Consider the following 25,888-nt stretch of genomic DNA (forward strand, 5'->3'; position numbering starts at 1 on the left):
TCACACCATCGAAACAATCTTCTATCGAACATTATCCAACAAAGGAAGCTTTTCCATCCAAGGTAAAATTGTCATTAAATACACTCTAAATGCAAATCACTAAAGAAACAAATAATATCTATATTGACTATCAAGAATCAAGGTTTGATGCTTAGAAATCATTAACCAGACCGGAAGAGAAGTGTAGAATGAAATCAACTCAGATCCTCTGGTCCGCAAAATACGGATCAGAAAATGAGCCACTCTTCATTATTGATGGAGAGTGATGATCCCCACTTATTTTACACGTAGAGGCGGCCTACAAAATGACAGAACTTGTCTGAGGAGCGGATGGGCAGAAAATGACAAGAAATTATATTCCTTGAATGCATTTGAAACAGAAAAAAAAAACATTCATTGAATGAATTCAACAACATTTATAAAACCTGATGTCCTCCGGAAACTATATTGCATAGCCACAAGAGATAAACCACTTCTAGTATTACAATGATCGATTGATATCTAGAGTTGAATGGTAGCGAAGAACTTAAAACTCTAGTCATCAGTGACCTAGCAACTTCAAAATTGACCACCTTGTACAACAGTTGATGACAATGCGGTGAAGGATCTAAAATCCTGAAAGAAATGGGAGCTCAGCCATGGAGGTTGGGAGAGTGAGATGTAGGTTATGAGCCGCTACGTATGCCACGATTCCAGCAGTATAACCGGCGAAAGCAAAACCGCTCACCTGACATGAAAAACAGGCATCAATCTCAATGAGTCAAACTGCAAGCACAAAAATGGGGGAGGAGGATACTTTGTTGAAGATATCGGGACATTACCTTGCGAAGATACCAAAAGAAATCCACTTTCTCCATTCCCATGTATGCAACTCCGGCTGCAGACCCAATGATAAGCATGGAACCCCCGGTTCCAGCACAAAAGGCCACAAGCTGCCAGAACTCCGAGTCCTGAGGAAACGACGTCAGGTTATACATCCCCATTGTTGCTGCGACGAGCGGAACATTGTCTATGATTGCTGAGACCACTCCGATTGCACTTGCAATCAATTCAACATTTGGGATATGTGCATCAAGGTAATTCGCCAAATTCCTCAGGACTCCAGCAGACTCCAAGCTACAAAGACAAATACACATCAAAAGAATCTCACTATCCTGTTAGCAGATCGAGTTGTCATTACCGTATCATAAAATCTGTGTACATGGAAGTAACAGCTCCTGATCACATTCAAAACTTAAACATAAATATGACAATGAGTTCTACGACATGACCTGTTTGACGATCAAACTATTTCTTTTTCTATTAAGTTGCATGATTTTATATTGATAAAAATGAGATGACCCACAATTAATATGATAAATAACTTGGAAACATTATTCAATCATCTTGTTTTGCAAATTGAGAACAAGAATATTGGTTATGTATCTGACAATTCATGATAATTTCTTTCAATTAGCACAGAACTCAGCTTCTTTTGTAAAATGAGATGAAGGTTTTTGGAGGTACCTGCTTACTGATAAAAGAATCCCTAAAAAGAAGAGGACTCCTTGTGTATCAATACGAGATAAGGCTTGCGGTACTTTCAGTTTTTGTCTTCCATTGTCACCATAGTGAATTGCATCGGTCAAAATCCATAGGACTCCTAGTCCAAGAAGCATACCAATGTAAGGTGGCAAGCCTGTAATAGCCTTGAACACCGGAACAAACAGTAATGCTCCTATGCCAACAGCAAAAACAAGCTGTCCTCTAGGAGCCATTTTCTCGGAAGCTAAAATATTGGCACCTTTCTCTGATGTACCACTGACCTCGCTACAATAAATAGAACAAAAAATGTATATCAGTAATATTATTGAAAATATAACTTTATATTTGCTAGTTATGCATTACATACCTAGTAAGGGACATCAAAGCCAGTGGAACAGCTAAAGAAATGGCTGAAGGTACAAATAAATCCTATACGCAACAATGCACAACAGTGAAATATTTAAAATACTATCTTGAATGTCCATTAACATTCCATAATTTTTTAATAGACAAAAAAATAATGATAATAAAGAACTGTAAGAAATTGGTCTTGTTAATCGTAGATGTTTAAGTTTGGTGAGGGGAACGCACAGCAAGCTTTATCCAGTCAATATGCCATACTGAACACCAAAATGATCTCATACAAATACCTCATTGGAAATCGAGATTCATCATGGTCTTTACCATGTACAACTTATGAATGAAAACAACAATTTGATAAAGCAGAACTTTCTTGTTTGAAAGTTTGATCATGAGATTGGAAACAATTAACCTAACCTGACCTTTTAAGTCAAACTGTAGATATTTAAAATCCAATTGCAAAGTAATAGCGTGTATTTCGCATGACCACAGGCTTTTTAAACCTAGCAGTCGTTTGCAAATTTCCTCCTATGAAATCAAATCTTGTATAGGATTACAGGAGAGTTATAGATGTTTCAAGTAACCACAGATCCATGTGCTTGTAACATGCTCACAAGAGAATATGAATATTGAATTGTGAAGAAACAATTACATCATTTGAATAGTTAAGGCAACTTATTGTGATTATCAAGCATCTAAAACTAGTGCCTCAACAGCTAAAAGAAAACTATGGGACAAGCCTCGACATTTTGATTTTCAAGATATTCTTACCTCTTAGTCCTCTGTTGACTTTCAATATGACAGTCAGATAGCTAGTTAATCAACTCGACAAAGAAATTGGACAAGCAATATCCATGCTGGGAGCCGTTGTTCTTTAATTTGAAATATTTTCAGCAAGTGGAATCAGAAATTTAATATACCTGCATAGTGTGCAAAGTGGAAATTTGACCATTAATCCACAACATAGTAGTGGTTACATCGCCTATGGGTGTCCATGCACCTCCAGCATTGGCTGCTATTACAATGACAGCACCTAATAATCTGTCGAATCATATACTAAACAATAACAAACTCCACATACACTAAAATAATCATATTATATTACATGTAAGCATGGAAGCCATATAACTAGCAGCTAACTCCACATGCACTAAAATAAGGAAGCAAATCGAATCATACTTCCTGTATTCTGATGGTGGTACTAGCTTCCTTAACAAGGAAACCATAATAATTGTCGATGTTAGATTATCCAGAACTGAGCTCACAAAGAAAGTCACAAAACCCACCTGCAATAAACCATGAAATCTCAGGATATAGGTAATTCTAGAAATATATTTCATCATTCACTCTATGACTGTGCTAGTCTTAATCACAATAATCAAATGACTAGTTTAAGCATTTTACTCAATCAAATTAGACTGAGACGAAGAGTACCTTGTATTATTGTTCTGGTACTGGGGCAAGCTAAAATTCATGATTTGCCATATAAGTCCTTTTTTATTCAATAGAGAGTGCAATATAAGATTAGAACTTCTCAAACATCTCAACCAATACACTCACCGACTTAGTTGGAATTTATGTGAATACATTCACACATTGTTAAGCTTCGTCAAGAAAAGTTCTTAGGATAATTTCAGTAAACAGTAGAGTCTATTAATCATTCTGAGACGGAAATCCACAAATCCAGATTCTATGACCAATCAAAACCTCACAATCTAATCAATTTCCACCATTTGAATACAGGCTTTTCTTGGAACTGTCTCTTATATTCAGTAGACAGGAAAATGAGTTTGAGAGCTAGTAGATAATCGTTGAGTATAAACATGACAATTTCTTAGATCTCTGAATTTTGTTTTCATAATTGACATTGGAATTCAGATTCAACTAATTTATCAGGGTATTCTGGACCACCATTTATTCAAATGTTTATAAGACAAACCAAGATTTTGTAGTAGTCCATAATATGTTATTAAATATGCCACAGCAAAACCTCCACCACACGAGCACCATATTCACATATTGTGTCAATTCTACACTGGGAAACACATAACAATCCTTCCCATTTTCCGGTTTAGTGCCCTTACAGTTTGGTGTACCCTGATGCTATTTGGTGCTGACTCACAAACAATATATGTTCATAAACATCTAGTAGACTTTTCTTTGATACAAATTCTGCAAAACCAATATAAGTTACAACAATCTACAAGGAGAATTATGGACTAGCCAGCTGTAAGCATATGAGATATGTAAAAGAGTGAGAAAAATTACCCACCACCCAGAGGAGAGTACGAGGCTTGCGAGTGGTAATACTGTCAGTAATTAGCTTGAATCCTCTATGTGCATCAACAATCTCCACTATCGTCATTGCACCAAAAAGGAAGAACACAATTTCACTGACTTCACCAGATGCGTGATTTAATTCTGAAACAGCTATCTCAGTTGATGGAGCCTACACAGGAGGAATTCTTCAAAACAAAACCTCCAAATACAAACAAGTAATGCCAACATATGTTTATCTCGATTTCAATGATAGTTGATATGCAATTTACTTTGCAACAAGTGGGAATTAAGCCAGATATTAACCACCGAAAAAATAAAACTGACTTGTTGTATGACAATTACGTACAAAAAAAGTATGTAAGCATCTACACATCAATTACATGAAAGTTCATAGGAGTATTTAGCCAAGATAATCATAGGTCAATAACTAAAGGGAGCTCAAGTATTATTTCCTTTTAATTTTGCATTGGGCTTTAACTATGCAATTTGGCTTTTATTTAAGACTATCAACTGACCACCATAGACAAAGATGACTAAAGATGAAGGATAACATATTTAGAATTGCACATTTTTGTTTGCAATGTTTCATCATCAGAAATGCAAGCAGAAAGAAACAAAGTTTTAAAATGTTTCCCCAGAGAGGAATTCATAACTTAATTCAACTAGGAAAAAAGACCAAGATATCCATGGTTCTTTGTACACAGAGTAAGAAGAACCAAGAATAAATTGATTATTTGAACATCTCAGTGATGTTTGATGAATATGATGTATCTAAGACTAACTTCACACCTTTCACATTTATGTAGGTGAAATGAAAGTCTTCTCGTCATGTTTGCATTATGAGGACAATGTTCACTAAGTTCATATTGTTCCAGAGTTGTATAGAAGGTAGATTGATAAGTTTCTTGTAAACAATACAGATAGGCATCCTAGTTGATCTGCATCATAGACAAAGTATTCAAAGAAGCTGACTTTTGATGCATATAATCTACTAACAAGAAAATAGAAAAGAAACATCACACTTTAAAAGTCTCACCCCAATGCTTCGAATGACCCATAAGCAAACAGCCATCAACAATCCAACTCCGCTCTTGTTGAAGGCTAATGATTCCTCAAAAATGATGCCAGCATAACCAATTGAAAATACCAACACCATAGCAAGATCCTGTATCATATGACATAAATTTAAACTGGAGATTCTCCATAGTCATAGGGAACTATCTAGACTTGGGTAAAGATTTAAAAAACTTTAGACTAAACAATAACAATAAATATGAATGATCAAGTATTTGTTTTATTATCCAATGTTCAAGCATCAATTATAGGTGTGAACCTGATTAGAAGCAACCCAAGAATGATTGATTGCAGCTGCTCCTGCTAAAGTAGCTGCAAGAATACTAAGAGCTTTTACCAAATCAGTCTTTGGTTGGTAACTTTCTTCAAAATCCCGTGAGCTCACTTCATCGAGAGAACATAAAGGATCACAATCTCTAGATCCACTTGTCAGTTCCTAATATGATATAAAATTCCAAATTCATAGCAAGGTAAGTAACAAACACATTAATAATAGAGAGACATGCTTAGATTATAGTGGTCGCCACTATTAGTTCAGTCACCAAGAATAGACAATAGCCAAAAAAACAGAGGATGAATTATAAGATGCATGATTGTTAACCAAGAGGCAACTAATATATGTTTTCTTGATGACCAAAGTCCAGAAAAAGGTAGAATTTAGAAACAAACACGAAAACCTATAAACATATGACATTTATTTGAATATAACAAGGTCAAGATCATGTCATGGCACATTTTAGCATTAGAAGACACCTAAAGAGTATTTTATAAGTTGTGAAAGCAGGAAACAGAAATTATGATTAGATAACAAAAAGAAATCCACTATCAATGATTCTTATAACTAGCATTACAGTTATATCTTCATTCTCGAATAACCTCCGCCAAAATCATGGACTACAAACATGTGAGTTTCACTTGAAACAAAAGTATTCGACATATTTTCTGAGTTTCTAGAGAAATAAAACAAAACAAAATAAAAAACTAGTTGAGTATGCTATTACAACAATGCTTTCTTCAAGATTCAATAACAAGAATACATACTGAACAGTATCATTTTAATGATCAAGATCTGAATAAACAATTCAAAAAGCGTCTCAAATTTTAAATAAGCAATAATACTGTGTTCGCTAGGAACATGCAAGTTTAGCTGCTCCACCAAATGAGCTTAGCTAGGTCAATCCACTTCATCGCCAGATACATGTGAATTGAACATTCATCCGTAGGCATGCATGTCGATTCATTCTCCAAATCACTCTTGAGCAAACAATCATCATATGATATTATCTCGAAAGGAAATTAAATTCACACCATGAGCAATCAATAAAGGTAATTTCAGTAGCTACAGATTGACATGCTTGAGTGTTTTACGATGCCTTAGAAGTCTACGCGTCTTTTTTTTTTCCTTCTTCTTCTTTAGTTCAACCCAGGACAAAGTAAAAGAAAAGGGGAATAACACGGCATAATACAATAAAAATAGAACTTTGCGACCTCGTAATCTCCACGGTCTTTTCCAGGCACCGGAGAGGACGGAAAGGCAGCGTTCTTGGCCTTCTCCTCCGCCCTGACGATGCCGCTCACCCGGCGCCATCGCTGGAAGCCCTGGAGTGAAGGGCGCGGCGGCAAGGCAGAAGCCAAGGCAGCGGAGGACCCGGCGTTGAGCTTGAAGAGGTATCGGGAGAGTGTGGGAGTCGCAGTGGAGAAGGATGCGACAGCCATTTTGGTGGAGAGAGGTGTTGAGCGAAGGAGATGAAGACCGAGAGCTTGGAGACGGATCCACCGCCGAAATAATAGTAAAAAAAATGGATTTGGGTAATTTTTATAAACTTGTTTATTGAGCATCCTACTGGATGATTTCTGATTTCTACCGGTATTCGTTTTTACCTCTCTTTTCGTTCTTGGAGTGTTTTTTTATTTTTTATTTTTTATTTTTTATTTTCGAATTCAAAATTTAAAAATCTACCCAATTTCCTATAAATTGGATCTGCCGGTGGCAGAAAACACGATGTCGCCGAGAAGAGGGAGTGTTTTTTATTTTCGAATTCGAAATTCAAAAATCTCCCCACTTTCCTAATTCAATCTGCCGGTGTGAGAAAAGATGACGTCGCCAAGAAGATTGAGGATCCTCAGAGGACCGGTCCAGTCCTAAGTTTTAAAGCATCCGTGTAAAAAAAACTTTTTAAATTTAAATAAGAAAATTTTATTTAAATCGAATGATTTATATGTGTACTACTATATAGTATCAATGGACAAAAACAACGATGCGAGAATAGTAAAACTAGACGTGGACAAAGAGTCTGAGGATTAACAAAAATGAATTTTGAAATATTAAGATTTAGGAAAATGAAATCTCTTCTAATTTTTTTTTCTAATGAATATATTTTATTATTATATATATATCTTATTATTTTATTAAAAATCTCTCCACTTTACCAACTAACTTTGGTGAAGCCTAAAATACATTTACATTAATGTCCTTTTTTCTATTTATACTAAAAATAATTTCAAGATTTATTAGTAATTCCACAAGCGAAACAATCAGTGATCTAAAGTTCGAGACTCAGCTAGAACGTATTATTATGAATTTTTCTCATCATTAATTTTTTCTGATTGCTTTATATAAAAAATATATAGTTCTCTTTAGTCCCATATCTTAGAATTGATAACACCATGATCAAAAAAACTTCTATAAATATTTTAGACCAACGATGTTAAAAAATATACTTTTCTTAGTTTTTTTTACTAAGACAAGTATAATATTAAATTAAAATAATTTTTTTACATAGGAAAGCCTGTTACAATAGTCATTATATTACACACGCAACGCGTGTGCATGATCACACTCGTATATATAAAAGCTAAACGATGACTATCAACATGGTGGACGAAGAATTTGAGGATGAAAAAAAATGAATTCTGAAATATTAGGATTTAGAAAAATAGAACCTCTTCTAATTTTTTTCTAATAAATATATTTTATTAGTTTATATATATAATTAAAAAAAAATCAGAGGTGGACGTTGGCCCCACCATGACAACCCTAGGCCGATTCTGAATCTTCTGATTCACTTTTTATAGATCAAGAAATGATTCATAATATAATTACGATCAGATCATAGTCACAAGCAATTTGATCACAATTAATTACAATTCCTCTTTAGATTCATCTTCCCATTTAGGTTAAAATAGCTTGAATCGAGATGGATCATCAGAAGTTGTCAGCGGTGGACGGATGGTCAAACTGCTTGGCGCTGAGCAAATGACGGCCTTCGGCCGCCCATTCCAACCCTAATTATAATCTAAATGGAAAGATGAACCTAAAAAAGGATCACAATTAATTACAATCAAATCAGAGGTGAGCGTTGGCCCCACCATGACAACCCTAGGCCGATTCTGTATCTTCTGATTCACTTTTTATAGATCAAGAAATGATTCACAATATAATTACGATCAGATCATGATCACAAGCGATTTGATCACAATTAATTACAATCCCTCTTTAGATTCATCTTCCCATTTAGGTTAAAATAGCTTGAATCGAGATGGATCATCAGAAGTTGTCAGCGGTGGACGGATGGTCAAACTGCTTGGCGCTGAGTAAACGACGGCCTTCGGCCGCCCATTCCAACCCCAATTATAATCTAAATGGAAAGATGAACCTAAAAAAGGATCACAATTAATTACAATCAAATCATAATGACAATCTAACTGTAATTACATTATGAACTATCTCTAATCTGCAAAAAATAGACCAAAAGATCCAGTCTCCGCCAAGAATCCCAACAGAGAGATGGCTCTACCTCACTCTGTGTTCAGGAGACATGGCAGCGATCTGGTAGAGATCGCTGGGCTTAATCTGAAAATCAACCTAGCAAAATGCTTCAAACTTTACAATATAAATTTACTAAACAAATAGAAGTTTAGTATTGTTGTCAATTCATACTTGTTTTTTTTTTCCTTGGAGGCCCTCCTAGATCAATTTTGAAAATATAAGCTTATGACAATACATTTACAGAGGCTTGAAAGTTTTCCAGCCAAGATAAAATTGTCATTAGATAAACTCTAAATGCACATAATGAATCACTAAAGAAATAAATAATATCTATATAAACTCCCTAATCCCTAATTCTTCTTCATGACTAACAACTCACTCTTGCACAAAAGCTTCAACACCTCATCGTTCAAATTTCATTTACAAAAACTGATTCATTTAAAATCGATACAAAGTTTGCTTATCGTTTGAAATTAGTGAGGTATCATTGAGAAAGTATCTCACTCCGTCAATGTAGATTTGCTAGCTGAAGTACGAGTTCATGATATATCTTGTTGGGTTGAAACCACTAAGAATCACTGCAAAATAAAATAGCACGACAAATAAGATGAGGAGAAATTATCAAATAGAAAATGATGTGTTGTTGCAATCTTAGTGACTTACTGAGTGGGGACAAGATGATCACAAGTCCAATTGGATACAGAAAGAAGGTTGTTTTGTCCAAAAATGGAAGTACTGGAGCAGAAAATTCTTGGCTAGTGAGTGAAGGACAATTTATGAAAGTAAACTGCTGTAAAAAGTATTGATAAGGTAATATTGTACTTAACCGTCATAGCCAAGGAAATTCAAATAGTGATAGTAGGAAATGGACACCATGAAGAGTAGGTTCGACACCAGCATTGGGAAGAAACCATGCACCACTAAGAGAGGTGATATGAAGTATTGAAGCACTGAAAGGGGTATGACAGATGAGTATAATATCCATATTTCGTATGAGTATGACTAGTAGTACAAGTAATGGAGAGGGAAAGCATAGTTACCATAGAGCATGATGAATGCTGGAAAGAAAGAGTTGCAGTGAACATCAAAAGCATAAAGCCTAGTCATAGGACATGCCACAAAGACAGAAGCAGCATTAGATTACCACAGTCCAAATAGCTTATACAAACATAAAGATTAAAAAAACTCATAGGAAAATAAAATAGGATAAACTTAACTATAGCATTCAATGTAAATTGATCAGAACACAGTAAATACATGTCACTGAATATTATCATGGATTAGCAACTAACAAAAGAGCTGACCCAACTGAGCATTCTTTAGGAGAAGGGAAGAAAAAATGGAGTATTACAGTGTACCCTAAATGTAAATCCTTGGCATTGGCATAACATCCTGATATCTCATGTTTGCATATGCATGCCCTTGCTAATCTATATTGCAAGTAGAAATTTATTAAACCAAACCAATGTTCAAACTGCAAGTGTTAATCACAGTTGTTATTTCTCCTAAGAATTCTGAATTAAGTGCAAATTCTTGTGGGCACATGATTCAATCAATCTCTTCACAATTTCTGCAAGTAACAGAATCATTAACATGAAAAAGTCTATAAGCTACCATTCAACTCGTTGCTCCACTACATGACTGCTTGTAGCCTCCTCACGCATGTATGTATTAGTCAGAAACCTATACAAGACCAGAAAAACAATAGTTAAATAAAGTACATGGGTAATTTATTTAACAAAAACAATTAAACACGCTCTAATAACAACATTGCTGAAAGTGAATAATATTGATTCTTGACCATCAGTAAGTCTGTTGTGTTAATGACTTTGATTAACCATGCATAATACACATGCCATTAGGTCTTTCCTACAGAGAAAGGTTAGGGAGAGAAAAAAAACTATGGAGAGAAAACAAGAGGGAAACCAAAATTTTGACAATTTCTTCAGAGGAGAGAATCATTTTTCAGGAATGAAACTTGGTCCCTATTTCTCTGCTAACCTATTCATCCAAATTGGGTGAAAATCACATAATGTGTAACAGTGACACATGTACCTCTCCTCGACGCAGCACATCAGACCTCATTTGTCCTTTGTGAGCCTTTTGTCATAATTGTCTCCCTTTGATCCTCTCTGTCCACCTCAACCATTTCTTTCCCTTTTTACCTCCTCTTCAAAAAAACAAGTACAACACGAACTATTCCTCTTTCTTTTCTGTTCATTCTATATCCCTACCTCTCAGCTCTTCTTTCCTACTCCCATTCCTCTATGCCTTCATATAAATGACAGATAACTGACTCAATGGATGACACTATCTGTGTCAAAGATGACATATAAGTCAGTAATTTATGTGACCAAGAACGGTAGTTTAGCATTTTAAGTAACAAAAAACTTCATTTCATAGGATTAATTCATACTTTTTCTTGCTAAAGGCAGAATATATATTTGCCTGCTGCTAAAACTAGAAATAACAGTCGGATATCATTTGAAGTTTCAAAACAAAAAACTTCCCAAGTATGTCTTACACAATACAGAAAAGGAAAGAATTACTATCTAGAAATGGATTAACTAAAAAATAATCCACATAAGACTAATATTCACAGTATATTAGAGATTTGTAAACTAGTCAAGAAAATTTTGAACAATAGAAATAATAAGACAATATTCTTACCAACAAGATGTTGCCAAAATAGTTCCTGCTAACAAGAAATGGAAGAAAGGAACTGAAATAACGGTGAAGACAGAATTAACCAAATTCTCACCATACCTAAACACAAAAGAAAAATTAGATCCTATACAATTAATGCTTTCTAGATTTTCTTGAGATAAAAACTAAGCCTAGTTTGATGAATTACACATATTTAATGAGAAAACACCAAGTAAGAGTTAAAGATTGCATTTAAAGGTGAATAAAAAGCAATCAACTTACGCAGCACAGTACGCTGAAGTAGCAAGTATCAAGAAAATACAGAAGATTACAGCAAAAGCAGGATCATCCCTGGCCCATTGGTTCTTTGTTTCTGGACACATTAGCAAGAATCAATTATATTGACTACTTTTGCCAAACAACAATCAACAGACAGATGTTACCATATTGACAAATTTCTAGTCAAATGTAAATCCATAAGCTTGAGCATGATATCATGTAAGAGATTGAGAAATAGAACTAGGACCGACTAAATGTACTTTAAGAGAAGTATACATCTTACCAAACAAAAAAATAGGAGGCAAATAACATATTATACGTCTAGAATCAAGATATAGTGGTTAGACGAGATGAGCAGTGTTGATTAGAACTTGTGCGGAAAAATAGTAAAGGGAGGTTTAAACATGATGGATGTAAAGCTTAACATGGGATGTTGCCCTTCCTGTGGCATAATGGCAAATAAGGGGACACGTGGAACACCCAAAAATATGGTAAATTAAGGTCTACAGTTGTTGGCAGGTACCAAGGATTTAGGTCTAATCTATGTTCAATGATATGGCGACCAATGGCACTTCCTCCTAGATCTCCATTGAGAAGGAAAATGGGCCAAGGTTTATTGCCAAGAGCAGCAGTGAGGTTCAAAAGCAAAACAATGCTTTTCACTTCTTCCTCCTCCCAGATTAAGGCAAAAGACCATATAAGAAGGAAAAGAAGAAAAAGACCATACATGACAAAGGAACATAAGAAAAAAGGAAGGAAACAAAAAGGATTAGAGGAGAAGGAAGTAGAGAAGGAGAAGAGGGGGGAGATTGAGGAAGCAAGTGAGGGAGGGAGCTCTGGAAGAACCAAACCTGAGGCAGAGAGTTGAGTCTGAGTCTGGTTAGGGATGGCAATGGGACACGGCATGATGACTTTTTAACTTTCCATCTCTCATTTAGAACAAAGTACTAAAATACATAATGAAATAATACATGATAGTCTCTAAAATATAAAAGTAAACTAAAGTTTACGTGGTGCAAGTGAAGTGAGGCAAAAAAATTTTGTCCTATACCCACACAACCTTGCATAATAGGGTTATCTTTCCCTTACCTCGCGGCCCCTCTAGTGCCAACCCCACGGATATGGGGAGGAAGGTGGATCAAGATCAAGGCAGGCTAAATTGTCATTCCAAAGTCTAGCACAACAGGTTGGTGCTGACATTATACCATGTCTTAGAAGACCCGTTACTTTAGCTTGAGAAGCACCCAAAAAAAATTCTTACTAATTAACATAGCATCAAAACACTAATAGCAATTTGGGAGAGCAACCTATATCTCAATAGAGATATTTTGAAAGAGTTCTATGACATTACAGCAAAATTTGATGTAGCAAGTCATATACTCTTCTTTTAAAAGTCTTTTACAAAACATGGTAACAAAGTTAACAAAACCGAATAATAGAAAGAAATAAATTAAAATACCAATATGCAAAAAAAATAATAAACACAAGATAGTATATCTTATGGTAGATAGCTAGATGAAAGTGATAATTAATTAACAAAAAATAGACACCAGGCACTTAATGAAAAGCATAGAAACTTACGTTTATGATACTTTGTGTGCTGATAGCTACCTTCCAAAGGTAATGTCAACATGTAAAAACACAGTAAACTCCAATAAGAAACTCCCAATACAATGAACATAAGTCAAGAAAATAGGCAACCAAAGCATTACAATTTTCTTTTTGAAAGGCACTGAAAATCATTTAACTAAAGAAAAATGTTGTTTATAGTCAAATGATACTCCTCTGAAGAAATTAAAACAAGAGTGCTATATCAAGCCATGGAAAGACTTTTTCCTCAATATCTATTTATACAATCAGAAATATTTAAGGCCAGCAAAACCATAAAAGAGGTTATTACAACAAGATTGTCACTTCCTTGCCTTTCAAAAAACTCCAGTTCCCACAGAATTGCTCTCTTTTTTTATTGCTAATCATGTATGTCAAAATCAACCTATTGCATGTTCATGATCATATGTAACACAGAACTAACTACCGCTGGTTATGTTGGGTGGTCACCGAATGGATGTAAATCTGTCCATATTATATGCAATGGTCAATCTACAAGTGGTGCCTGTATGAAAAGCTAAGCTATATAAAGCAATGATATGCAATAAATGCTACAAACAATAAGTGAAAGAGCAATTTTAAAGACTCTCGTCTATTATTCTATTAATGTTTTTCTCAATCAAGTTGTCCATGAAAGACTCTCTTATTTATTCCTCCATAAATTGTTTCTCCCAATCCGGTTCATCCATGATCAAACAGCTTGAAAAATTAATAACTGACTATATAATGAATAACTGACCATAAATTGTTTTTCCTTTCAATTCACCTTTTTCAAGTTAATGAAGAAATTTGCCAAATCCTCCAATTTATGCTTCCATTTAGGACTATATAATTCAAAATTTACTTTATTCTTCAATTTATGCTAATTGGTTCTTAAAACTCTTTCTCTCTTCTTTGAACTTGTCTTCCAGAACTGTGAAATCAACTAACAACCAGATGTCAAGTTTATCTTGGAAAACATCTTCTTCAAACTTCCATGGCCCCCATTATGCAAACAATAAAAGAACTTCATGGAAATTCATTAGATAATGACTAAGACTATGCTTCATCACTAGAAGAAAAAAGACAAAATCATGCATGATATTTACACAAATAAAGATGAAATTTGTTTTAGGGCAGATGCTAAGATACAATGCATTGATAAAGCATTTGAAATAACTGCATTTGAGAAAGATACATACACAACTTTAGGGGAGGTGCAGAGATGGAGCATTTGCCAGAATGAATACTCTATATCCATTTGTTGCCACTAAAACACCAAACCAAAATGCTCTATGTGACAACTTAATTCACAATCAAATAGTAAATAATGATATCTTAGCATTAACAAAGTATCAATGGTATGTAAATAAATTGATAACAATGGCTTTAGTTTCTGTAATCAAAAGTATAGAATTCAGGTACAACAAGTAAAGTTATTCACAAAAAATGTTGAAATAAAATATCTTATAGAGAAAGGAGAAATTCCCATTTTTGGAGGCATTATCTTAATGTTAAATTGCTAATTGATTATCAAATCCTAACCTTCCATAAATTTACCATTGTTATTTTAAAGCTTCTCTTTTATCCAAATAGCAAATGAACTTATTGTTGGTATCAATTTAAACCAATGCTCAGTGTTTAGTCAATTTAACTCTTACCTTGCATGTGTGACAAACCCAAATGATTAAGTTACAAACTATACAGCCTAACCCAAAAGGCTACAAGGGATTTGGCATGGTTTAACTCCTTGGATAGGACATTGGTGAGGTCGGAATGCTGAATTAAGGAGGAGGCAACGAATGAGTGTCCATACTAGTATTTTCTAACTCGAAGTTGCCCATGTTTAAAGCCTAAAGTAGAAGAAGAGAACATATTGGTGTGACTGGGTTATGTACGAATTATCTTTGAAGGGGGGTGTTCATCAAGAGGATGGCACAATCAGACATTAATCTAAAACAATAAGAACTCTTAGCTTGCAAGTGGATGTAAAATGCATAAAGCTCCAGCACTTATTGAAGAAACAAGAAGTGGGGTTTCAACTTCAAAAGGAAGTAGGAAGCAAAATAATTTTCTGTATTATGCTCAGGAAGAGCATTTAGGTATTGCAAGCATGAATTTCTTAAGCACCTGTGTCACATGAAACTACAATCCAAAATACACAGGCACTGCAAATTGATTGATTCTCAATTAAACTAAAATGTTTTATCTCATTAACATCTGGCATCCCGATATCTCAGTCGGTCATACCTACAACCTATACGTTGTCCTATTTTTTCTTCATGCTGCAAATAGATCCAGATTTTTTTTTTCACATATGGCTTCTCATTTGCATTCTGTAATTGAAGTCTCAAAGATTAATAGTTATATAACACCTCTCTTTGATGCTTCAATCTAGATGAAATCTACCTCAAATGTTCCAGCGCGAGCAGGTTACACTACGGTCTCTTTGGGCATTTGCACCGCACAATCGAATTTCCCAGCCTAACTAGTTTCATAACGTTCTATAAGCTAAACCCTTGCTGTAACATTCGAATAAAGAAATTAACGGCCAGGCGATGATCGACGGTTTCACCCAATTCGAGATTCGCCAGGCCTCCATGGCCGATCACTACACAAAACAAATCGAATCACCCCAACGTTTGCTGAGATTAGCATCACAAGCTGCTGCGTGGTTAGGGAAAGAACAGAAGGGGGAGGTCGAGAGCGAACCTTGACGATGCGGCGGAGGTACTGGGCCAGCACCGGAGCAGGCCGCGCGCCGGAGGGTGCGCGTCCCTTCGACACGGTCGGCAGCATCTTCCCCTGAATCGATCTGTCGCCTTTCCCCTCTCCTCTTAACCGAGATCTGAAGAACGGAAGAGAGTAACGAAATGAACAGAGCGGAGCTCCCAAATGCCCAACCTCCCCTTGCCTCTTAAAAAAAATAATAATAAATAACAATAATGAATATTAAAAAATAATAATAAATAACAATAATGATAATAATATTATGGTGGGCTGGGCCGTGAGACATAGACCGGGCCAGAGCTCAAATTCAATAATATTGCCCAATACAACGGAGAGGCCTCAATAATAATAAAATGATAAAATGTAAAATAAATAATAAGGGCAAATATTAAAAGGGAACCTTAAAAAAAGAATCAAAAGAGTGCCCGTGAAATATTTTCTCTCCAAAAATAACTTTTATTCTAGTATTGTTTAGTAATGCTACACCGTAAGAAATAATTTGTAGCTGTTAAAACATGTTTAAGGTTTGAAATTTATGATTTAATTTAATTTAAGTAAAATAGATAATTTCTTCTATTTTAAGTGAAGGATAATGTGAAGATCTTTAAAAAAATAGAGAGATTTCACAGTTGAGAAAGGCAATCGAAGAAAATTCATTTCAAAGATGAAAGGATCTGCTCAAACAAGAAAAAGAACAAAGAGAATCAAAACTAAAATATTTTTGCACTTGTGACTTTATGGCTGCAAGGAGGAACAAACAAGGCACATCAGTTGCCCTTGCAGCGGAGATGAGATCTTCTGTCCTGAAAATATTATGTCCTCATGTCCCAGTGCCGATCGGACGGTTATGATTTTTTCATGATGTACACTGCATCCTTGAGATGTGATTTAGATCGTTCGATCGGCGCTGGGATATGGGGACACAACATTTTCGAGACAGAGGATCTTATCTCCCTTGCAGCGTGTGAGAGAAACATCTTGTGGGTGAAGGGTAAAGTATTGTAAAATTTTTTATTTAATTAAAATTCCAAGTGTGCAACTTTAATTAAACCAAATCTAATAGGGAAAAAATGTCTAAACAAATAAAAGGAAATTGATAGAATAATGGGACTAAATTTATTTTTTAGTTTTATTTCTTTTTTAATTGGTGGGGCTGGAGCTCACCTAGCCCGAGGATAGCTCCGCCCTTAGTTATTACATGGTGCAATAGCTATTAAACATTGTGTAGCAATTGTAGTTGTTACACACTTGCAGCTAATCATAAATTCAAAAATCTTAAACCCTTAATTTTAAACTCTAAATACTATTTGATCAAAATATTTTTATTAACTTAGTCAAAATTATTTAAAATCTATCAAAATCATTTTAAATTAATTAAAATTATTTTAAAACAGTTATAGAAATTGCTAAGTAGTTATTACAATATTACAATATTATTATATTAAATGTTATACATTATAACTACAGAAAACTTCTATACTTTATAGTAGTTAGTGGTAACGGTTACAATAGTATTGTAAAAAAGGTACTATAGGATAAAACATCTAATGGGATCTTTTTATTTTTACACGAATAATAATAATAATAATAATAGAAGTCAAAAGTCAACGGGTCCATTTCAATGAAGAATTGTGGTTGAACGGATGGTTCCTGAATTGCTTGGCCGAGTGACAAAATAAGAGTCAATCGGACCCAAACCAATTTATTAGGCCGCATTTTAATTCAACCAAGCCAACTGTAATTTGGATGTTTGCCAATTGCCAAAGAATATAAAGGATAGCTTTTGCAAACCTTTCCGATTTGATTTCATTGGATTTACTTGTCGGTCGATCAGATTCTATCAAACTCACAAAGGAGTCAAAGTCGCACAATCTACAAGAGAGACTTCAAAATCATGAATAATTAGTCAAAGGTTATATAACACTCCGTTACGCACGTTATAACCAGTTTAGGTTTATCTCAATCTTCAAGAGATCTGACATAAAATTTTCAACCTAAAACAATCTTAAAATAATTAAAATTAATTTACAATATATATATAATATATATTCCGCTACCAACACAACACAAATGCTCATATTATTAGATGACCTCCTTAGCAAAGCATTGAAGAGGGTGATAAAGATGAGGCCAAAGGAATAGAAAAAGTAAAAGAAAAGCCAAGTAAAGTTGGAGAGTGCAGCCATGGTTTCTTATGCTTGCTGTTGAATCTTTGTAAACAAGAAATTAAAGAGGAAAGAGCCGTTGAAATAGCTAAAGGAGAAGCAAAAGTCGTATTAGAGGAAGGCTACATGTTGCATGGATTCCATCAAGTGGAATAAATGGTGCATAGCTTGCTACTCCTACCTTTGGACACTTAAAAAGAAAAGTAGCTAAGCTCCCATCAATGTATATAGGGTCTTCAACATTGCAAGAGTTTATTTTCACGACTCAAACTCGTGGCCTCCAAATCACAATGCAACAACTCTACAATTGTGCTAAGCCTTCGTTTATACCTTTGGACACTTAATGGGTATATAAATCAGTCACTGCAAGAGCCCCTTCATTGATCTCTTTAGAAAGATTCAAGATGAATAAACATAATTAACTAAGAAAAACTCTATAATTAAGTAAATAAATAATCGACATATCAAAAGAAGAGCAAGAAATGATGCTTAATGATTAAGAGTACTAATTGCATTCTCAAAGTTTGAGGAGTTCAGGTCCATTAAGGAAAGAAAAAGGGAGACAAGAAATAAATAAAATATTTGTAAAAGATAAATAAAATAATTAAGCAAAAAAGAGACAAAGGTGGAGGATGCTAAATTGCCATCATCTCATGCCTATCCGCTGACTGTGGACCATCACCACAATAAAGACCAATTGTTTATCATTATTGCTGTTGTTGTGATTCTTTCAAGCACATTTTTGTTTTTTCTATCGTGAAAAGCAATTAAAAGGATGGTTTACTTGAATCAAATATAGAACAAAACAAATTATAAAGAATAAATTTAATTTGAAGGGTTTGCAAAGGATTAATGTTGACCATGATAATTAGAAGAAAACAATAATAACTTTACTTCTTGACTTTGATACTGTACAGCAAAGGAAAGGAAACAAAAGCAACAAGCCAATGCTCGATCGGCCCAGGCCTTGCTCAGCGAGAGATGACTAGGTCCAAGCCACATTAACAGGATTAGGCTAAATTTGATCGAAAAATGGCTCATTGACAGACAAGCTTAGCATCGTGATTAGGTTAATTACAATATGCAGGGACACTTATCTAATCCTTGAACACGTGCGGGGTTGACCGTGGGAGAAAGAATCCAATTTGATACCGGCCGTATTTCTCACGTGACAGATCATGGTCAACGAGAATTAAATTGAAGGGATTGGAAAGAATCTAAGCGGCAGCTTCCTGGTTGTTTCCTCCCGCATAATTTCTTTCCATTTACAAGTAGCAATATTTATTCTCAATAAATCTCAATATTTACATTTTATAATTTACAAATATTCATCAAAATAAAATAATATAGACCAATCAAAATAGAGACACGAGAGCACGCGAGTCAATTTCTAATTGGACATCAAATCAAACTCTCTATTCCATCTAAATTAAAAAAATTTCAAGTTCAGTTTGACTTTGACTCGCCAAAATGATTCAAACCAACTGCAAGCCTATCAAGATATTCCCAGTGCCACATGAATTGAGTTTCGAGAGAAAGGGGTTTTGCATGGGAGGCACACGTGCGGCATGCCAGCAGTGGTGTGGGGGAAGGAAGTGGGGTGTTGGTTGGGCACGTGTAGCACCCTGTATTCATTTGTCATCTTCTCTATTATTCAACCGCTTTATTACGAGGAGGGTTCGTAACGGGCGATACGGTTACGGATAAATAATGCGGCCGAGCCGTGGAAAGAAAAAAAAGTCAGTGACGGACAGCTGGAGAGCTGGAGACGCGTAACCGCTGCGAACTGAAAAAGATATGATTCCTCTTCCTCCCCATAAATCTCGCAATGTCCCTTCGCTCTCTTTCCCTTCCTTTCCCGCTCAATAAATGGCCCACAACAAATCAATAATTATTTGAGTTAATTTTCATTTTTTAAATTTGGAAGGAGAGGATAAGGAGGAGAAGTGGGTGAGGAAGCATACAGAATCCTCGCCCGGTCCAGTTTCCGAACCGAAAAAAGAGTACGCTACGTACGAGCAGAAGAAAACGCCAAGAATACGGACCGGCCCGATCCGACCTACTGCTACCGGCCCTCGTGGGCGTAGCATCGGCTGCTGGGATTAAGCCCGGCAAAGCCATCTCGCTGCTGTTCCTAAACACATTTTAAACGGGATAGCTTCGGGCAGGAGAATCTACACTATGATTTAGTTAATAACCTATTAACCGACGGGTTAACAAAGGATTAAGGAAGGAGGGAGGAAGGAGAAAAGGAAGGAGAGAGAGAGAGAGAGAGAGAGAGAGAGAGAGAGAGAGAGAGAGACTGAATGGGAGAGAGTGCCGTTGTGTGTGTGTGTTGTATCCAGCCTGGCCAAATCGAAATCCATCGCCAGCTCAGCGGCAGAGAATGCTAAATTTATCCAGAAGGTTTTAATTCGATGGAAAATCATTGCATTGCATGCACGGAGGGAAGGCCCATGAACATGAGGTTGTAAGATTTCTGTTGACCCGAGTCAAAATCTGCAGCTGGCGCGTTCAAATTCTGAAGGCGCGAGTGGGCCATGGGTTTTCGATCAATAGGCGCGAGAGTAGAATCTGCGGGAGGCCGGGGAGGGATGAGGGTGGGATTTGACGGTGGGGGAAACGGACAACACGCCGTTACTTGGGGTTCAGTGTACCCGAATGCTGACCGATTGGTGTTATTGGATAGGAGCAGTTTGGCGGGGCCCTGATTCTTTCTGCGAGTCGGAGCGGGTGAGAGCGTAGCTGGTGACGGGTTGGGGCGAAAGGGACCGCCGGACGGAGGAGAGAAGAGGACGACGCGTGTCTGAGGCCAGCTGTGCGCGAACCAAGTCTGCCTGAACCGGAAGGAAGCGAGACAAACGCCCGGTTAGACCGATACACCGGTTGCAACCGATGCGTTGCTCTATAAGACACGGTCCAAATCCATCCCTTTGTCCTTCGTATTCTTCTACTCAAACGACTGCTAGTCTCCTCTCTCTCTCTCTCTCTCTCTCTCTCTCTCTAGCTTCCCTTCTGAACTCTGAAACTTGAACAGGGGAGGATTAAAGGTAGCTCTCTCTTCTGAGGAATAGCTCCATGGAGGCAGCGACGGGGAGCGGTAGGAGTAAAGAGGTGGATAGGATAAAGGGACCGTGGAGTCCGGAGGAGGACGCGGCGCTGCAGAGGTTGGTGCAGAGGCACGGGCCGCGGAACTGGTCGCTGATCAGCAAGTCGATCCCTGGGCGGTCGGGCAAGTCGTGCCGGCTGCGGTGGTGCAACCAGCTGTCGCCGCAGGTGGAGCACCGCCCATTCACGGCGGAGGAGGACGAGATAATCATCCGCGCCCACCGGCGCTTCGGTAACAAGTGGGCTACCATCGCGCGCCTCCTCTCCGGCCGCACCGACAACGCGATCAAAAACCACTGGAACTCCACGCTAAAGCGCAAGTACACGGCCCTGGAAAACGACGCTCAGCAGCAGTACGAGGGGATCATGGCAGCCAAGGAGATGGCGGCGGCCGATTCAGAGGAGGCGTCGGAGAGGCCGCTGAAGAGGGCCAGCAGCGACGGGCCGGTGTTCTTGTCTGGAGGAAGCTTGGGGCTGTGCTTGAGCCCCGGGAGCCCCTCGGGGTCCGATCTAAGCGAATCCAGCCACCATAGCCACCCAGCGGAGACGTCTCACATCTGTCGACCGTTTCCCATTACCGGCGGTATCATCCCTCCTATCACTTCCTCCTCCCAATACCCACAAAATGAACGCATCTCAACTACTATCGCCGCTACCACAAGTGACAACCCGATCGAGAAGGACGATGATCCGGCGACCTCCCTCACCCTCTCCCTGCCGGGGTCAGATCCAATGGACACAACCTCCGACCTCCAGCAGCATCATCAAAACCAGAGCGAGCTGCAACTGCTCCCGGGTTCGATTCACCCCCCGCAACAGCCGGACTCTGCCGTGTGGCCACCGACCTCCTTGAGCGCGGAGTTTCTAGCGGTGATGCACGAGATGATACGGAAGGAAGTGCGGTGCTACATGGCCGGACTGGAGCAGTGCAGCGTGCAGCCGCAGGCGGAGTCTGTCCGCAAGGCCCTGGGCCTGACCAAGATCGATTAGACCAGGGCTAACTCATCCCCGCTATAGAAGGCAACGGATTGGATGCACGAGCATGCATCAAAGATCTGATATGAGAAAATAAGAAGAAAAAAAAGGAAATAGCAGAACAAGGATAAAAAAAAAAAAAAACCCGTCTGCTGTAGTTCTTTTAAATCTACCATGTTCAATTTCCCCAGTCTCTTCTTCGTTTTTTGTTTTCCAGTAGTTGGTTTTATACAAAATAAGAGCTGAGTGAATTATTTGCTTAAGCTTGGGTAGGAAGGCGTCAAATTAGCGCATGCATGGGTACAAATGCGTAGACTTTGATGGAGAAGCTGACAGTGAGCAAACCGATGGCCGTCTAGTTCCCGCCCGCTCCAGTAATTATAGTTTTATTTGGAAACTAACGGAAAAGGCAGCAGCTGGAGAAGATAAAGATGGAGCCGAATGGGGACGAGATGGGATGGGTGTTCTTATCTGGAACCAAGATTAAATAAACGTTCACGGCACGAATCGCTATGATGAAAGGGAGTGAAATTGCCAGGGTGGGAATTAAGAAACAGTGGTTGATTTGGTCATCAGCGGGCGGAGGTGGGAGAGAATTCGGAATTGGTTGTGTTGTGACATGGAGCAGCGAGGAAAAGGAGATGTGGATTAGATTAGTTTGGCTGCATGCCAGTTGGGCAGCAGTTGCGTAGTTAATTTATTATTGAACGGGGGAGGAGGGGGCCTAGTGGTTGACGGGACTTGCGGCCAAGTGACGCCTACCGCACTGGGGGCTTGTGTCCCTGCGCTTCCAAGTTCCAACAGCGACAGCGTCGCCGTGGCCCTTGTCTTCCTTCTCTGTGGTCAACATCCATAGTTTACTTTTATGGCTTACTGCCCATGATAACAAGTTAGGTCCAAACAATCAAATCAGTGATTTTAATATCTGACCCGACCTATCAATTTCAACCGGTTTCAGAGATCGGCTATGATTGAATCAAGAACCGATAAAGGCGTCTACACTTTGGAGAATTACTACCGTGGTTAGCTATACATGCAAATGATATTTCAATTTTCAAATACTAGTTAACTGTTAGCAGATGATAAAAGTTTAAAAAACTAACCGATATCCAAGTTGCAGCGTAGTTGCTTATCCTTCACAGTGCCGTTAGATTGTTCCTATCAACGACTGAAAACCAGAACGCAGGATCATCAAAATAGCAAGTAGTAGGGACATCTCAACCACAGTTGCGGTGCCTTCCATCTGTTAAAAAGAAAGAAGTTATGAGATATAGTGACATACATAGAATGACAACTAGAATGGGCTAGAAATGTCAGTTCGAACCTAAAAAAAATTCTTTACATATTCTATATTTGTTTTGAATATCTTTTTATGAAAAAACTTCCTACCAAGAATAGATTCAGTTCTTATGATAACAGAAAGCTGGCATTCAATTCACCTTGAAAAGGCATTTAGATACGAACGGATACTAAAGTAGATGCTGTGGCAAATGCTAAACTAACAAACATCTACATCGAAGAGATGCAAAGAACAAAAAGTAAAACAACTGAGAATTACAAAAGCACAGGTGAAAAGATGTGGTCGAGAAGTTCGATTACAAAACTAACTTTGATTTGTGAAAGATGAATGCTAGACATTTATTGATATAAAGAAATTGTACAATCCTTTGCTGGGGAAGGACAAGAAGTCTACATCCATGACCAAAGAGACTTTTAATCTCAAAGTCCCTCACAAACTGCATTTGCTTAAAAGTGTGAAGTTCTTCCTTTTTTTCATTTGAGAATGGAAAACAGAGACAGTATCAAAACACTTGAATAAGTTTTCAAAACAATCTTTACCACTGAAAAGCGTAAAAGAGAATTAAGGATGAGGACTAAGTGATTTTAAAGTTGTGTACTTTGCTAAGGGGGCGTTTGTTTCTCTCCTAGGAATCGGAATGGGAATGGGAATGGGTATCATAGTATTATGGAATGGGAATGGGTATGAGCTTGGGTATCATTCTTAAAAATGATGTTTGGTTAGTTAAATATTTTCAATCGGAATGAACCTAAATTTTCTTTTTTACCCTTATAGGAAAATAAGAGAAAAAATTAGATGAGAGAGAAAGTTGAATGTGAGAGAAATATATGATGAGAGAAAATGATGAGAGAGAAAGTGTGATGAAAGAGAAAGTGTGTTGGGAAAAAATGAAGAGAGAGAAAGTATGATCAGAAAAATGAGGAGAGAGTGCATGATAGGAGAGATTGATAAGATAAAAAGTATGATGAGAGAGAAAGTGTGATGAGAGAGAAAGAGTGATGGGAAAAAATGCAGAGAGAAATGAAAGAGTGAGGAGAGAGAAAGTGGGTTGAGAGAGAAAGAGTGATGGGAAAAAATGAAGAGTGAGAAAGTATGATGAAAGAAAATGAGAGATTGAGGAGAGAGAAAGTATTATGAGAGAAAATGAAAAAGTGAGGAGAGAGAAAGTATGATGAGAGAGAAAGTGAGTTGAGAGAGAAAGAATGATGGGAAAAAATGAAGAGAGAGAAAGTGTGATGAGAGAAAATGCGAGACTAGAAGAGAGAAAATATGATGAGAGAGAAAGTGTGCTTAGAGAAAAAGTGTGATTAGAGAAAATAAAGAGAGAGAGTGTGATGAGAGAGAATAAAGAGAGAGAAAGTGTGATGAGAGAAAACGAGGAGAGAGAGTATGCTGAGAGAGATTGAGGAGAGATAAAATATGATGAGAGAGAAAGTATGATGAAAAAATAAGTAGAAAGTGTGTAATGGGAGAGAAAGTGTGATAGAAGAGAATGAAGAGAGAGAAAATAAGGAGAGAGAGTATATGATGAGAGAGATATAGAGAGAGAACGAGGAGAGAGAAAGTATCTTGAGAGAGAAAATGTGATGATAAAATAAAAAGAGAGAAAATATGATGAGAGAGAGTGTGTGAAATTAAAAAAAAATGAACAAATATACTAAGGGTATTTTTGTCTAAAACTTAATTCACAATCCTATTCCATCAAAACCCAAGGGAGGGGGTGGGTTTCATCCATACCCAAATTTTTGGGTTTCATTCCAAAATCTTGATTCCATTCCCATTAACCAAACACAAGGTTTGGGAATAAATTCATTCCCTCATTCCCAAACCCATAAACCAAACGCCACCTAAGTCCTTTGTTCACTTGGTTACCACTTTTAATTTGTAGCAAAGAAAATTCTATTGATTATAATTTGAATTATCGTGCATTGCTTGCGGATAAACTTCACAAAAGGATCTCTTTGAAGAGTTCTAGCAATGTGCAACGGGAAGCTTTTATGACAAGAGGAAGAACTACTTATGAAGTTGATGACAAGAATCTGTTGGTGCAAGTTGCACCAGAATCAAACCTGAGTTTTGATATTGTCAAAC

The 25,888-nt window shown here is 37.2% G+C and overlaps 3 protein-coding genes across 4 annotated transcripts; 1 reads left to right on the forward strand and 2 right to left on the reverse strand.

Annotated features, from left to right (window-relative positions):
- Positions 1 to 396: 396 nt before the first annotated feature.
- LOC121982431 (sodium/proton antiporter 2-like) lies at positions 397 to 7,026 on the reverse strand. Its single transcript, XM_042535481.1, has 10 exons — positions 6,727 to 7,026; positions 5,498 to 5,674; positions 5,201 to 5,329; positions 4,157 to 4,333; positions 3,064 to 3,170; positions 2,805 to 2,925; positions 1,892 to 1,953; positions 1,507 to 1,809; positions 822 to 1,116; positions 397 to 727 (listed from the first exon to the last, which is right to left on the reverse strand). The coding sequence occupies exons 1-10, from the start codon at positions 6,952 to 6,954 to the stop codon at positions 608 to 610; spliced, it is 1,719 nt and encodes a 572-aa protein (XP_042391415.1). The 5' UTR covers positions 6,955 to 7,026; the 3' UTR covers positions 397 to 607.
- Positions 7,027 to 9,243: 2,217 nt separating this feature from the next.
- LOC121982432 (protein unc-50 homolog) lies at positions 9,244 to 16,426 on the reverse strand. 2 transcript variants are annotated; one of them, XM_042535482.1, is made up of 10 exons: positions 16,232 to 16,426; positions 14,722 to 14,789; positions 13,514 to 13,539; positions 11,936 to 12,026; positions 11,678 to 11,773; positions 10,622 to 10,690; positions 10,048 to 10,106; positions 9,835 to 9,957; positions 9,671 to 9,742; positions 9,244 to 9,585 (listed from the first exon to the last, which is right to left on the reverse strand). In XM_042535482.1, the coding sequence occupies exons 1-10, from the start codon at positions 16,316 to 16,318 to the stop codon at positions 9,530 to 9,532; spliced, it is 747 nt and encodes a 248-aa protein (XP_042391416.1). In that variant the 5' UTR covers positions 16,319 to 16,426; the 3' UTR covers positions 9,244 to 9,529. The 2 variants fall into 2 exon arrangements, with proteins under 2 accessions (XP_042391416.1, XP_042391417.1); XM_042535483.1 differs by lacking the exon at positions 11,678 to 11,773.
- Positions 16,427 to 21,345: 4,919 nt separating this feature from the next.
- Positions 21,346 to 22,760, forward strand: LOC121982433 (transcription factor MYB44-like). The gene has a single exon (XM_042535484.1). The coding sequence runs from the start codon at positions 21,493 to 21,495 to the stop codon at positions 22,510 to 22,512; it is 1,020 nt and encodes a 339-aa protein (XP_042391418.1). The 5' UTR covers positions 21,346 to 21,492; the 3' UTR covers positions 22,513 to 22,760.
- Positions 22,761 to 25,888: the final 3,128 nt, after the last annotated feature.

Source organism: Zingiber officinale, chromosome 5A, assembly GCF_018446385.1.
Source record: "Zingiber officinale cultivar Zhangliang chromosome 5A, Zo_v1.1, whole genome shotgun sequence".
Classification (NCBI taxonomy): Eukaryota; Viridiplantae; Streptophyta; class Magnoliopsida; order Zingiberales; family Zingiberaceae; genus Zingiber; species Zingiber officinale.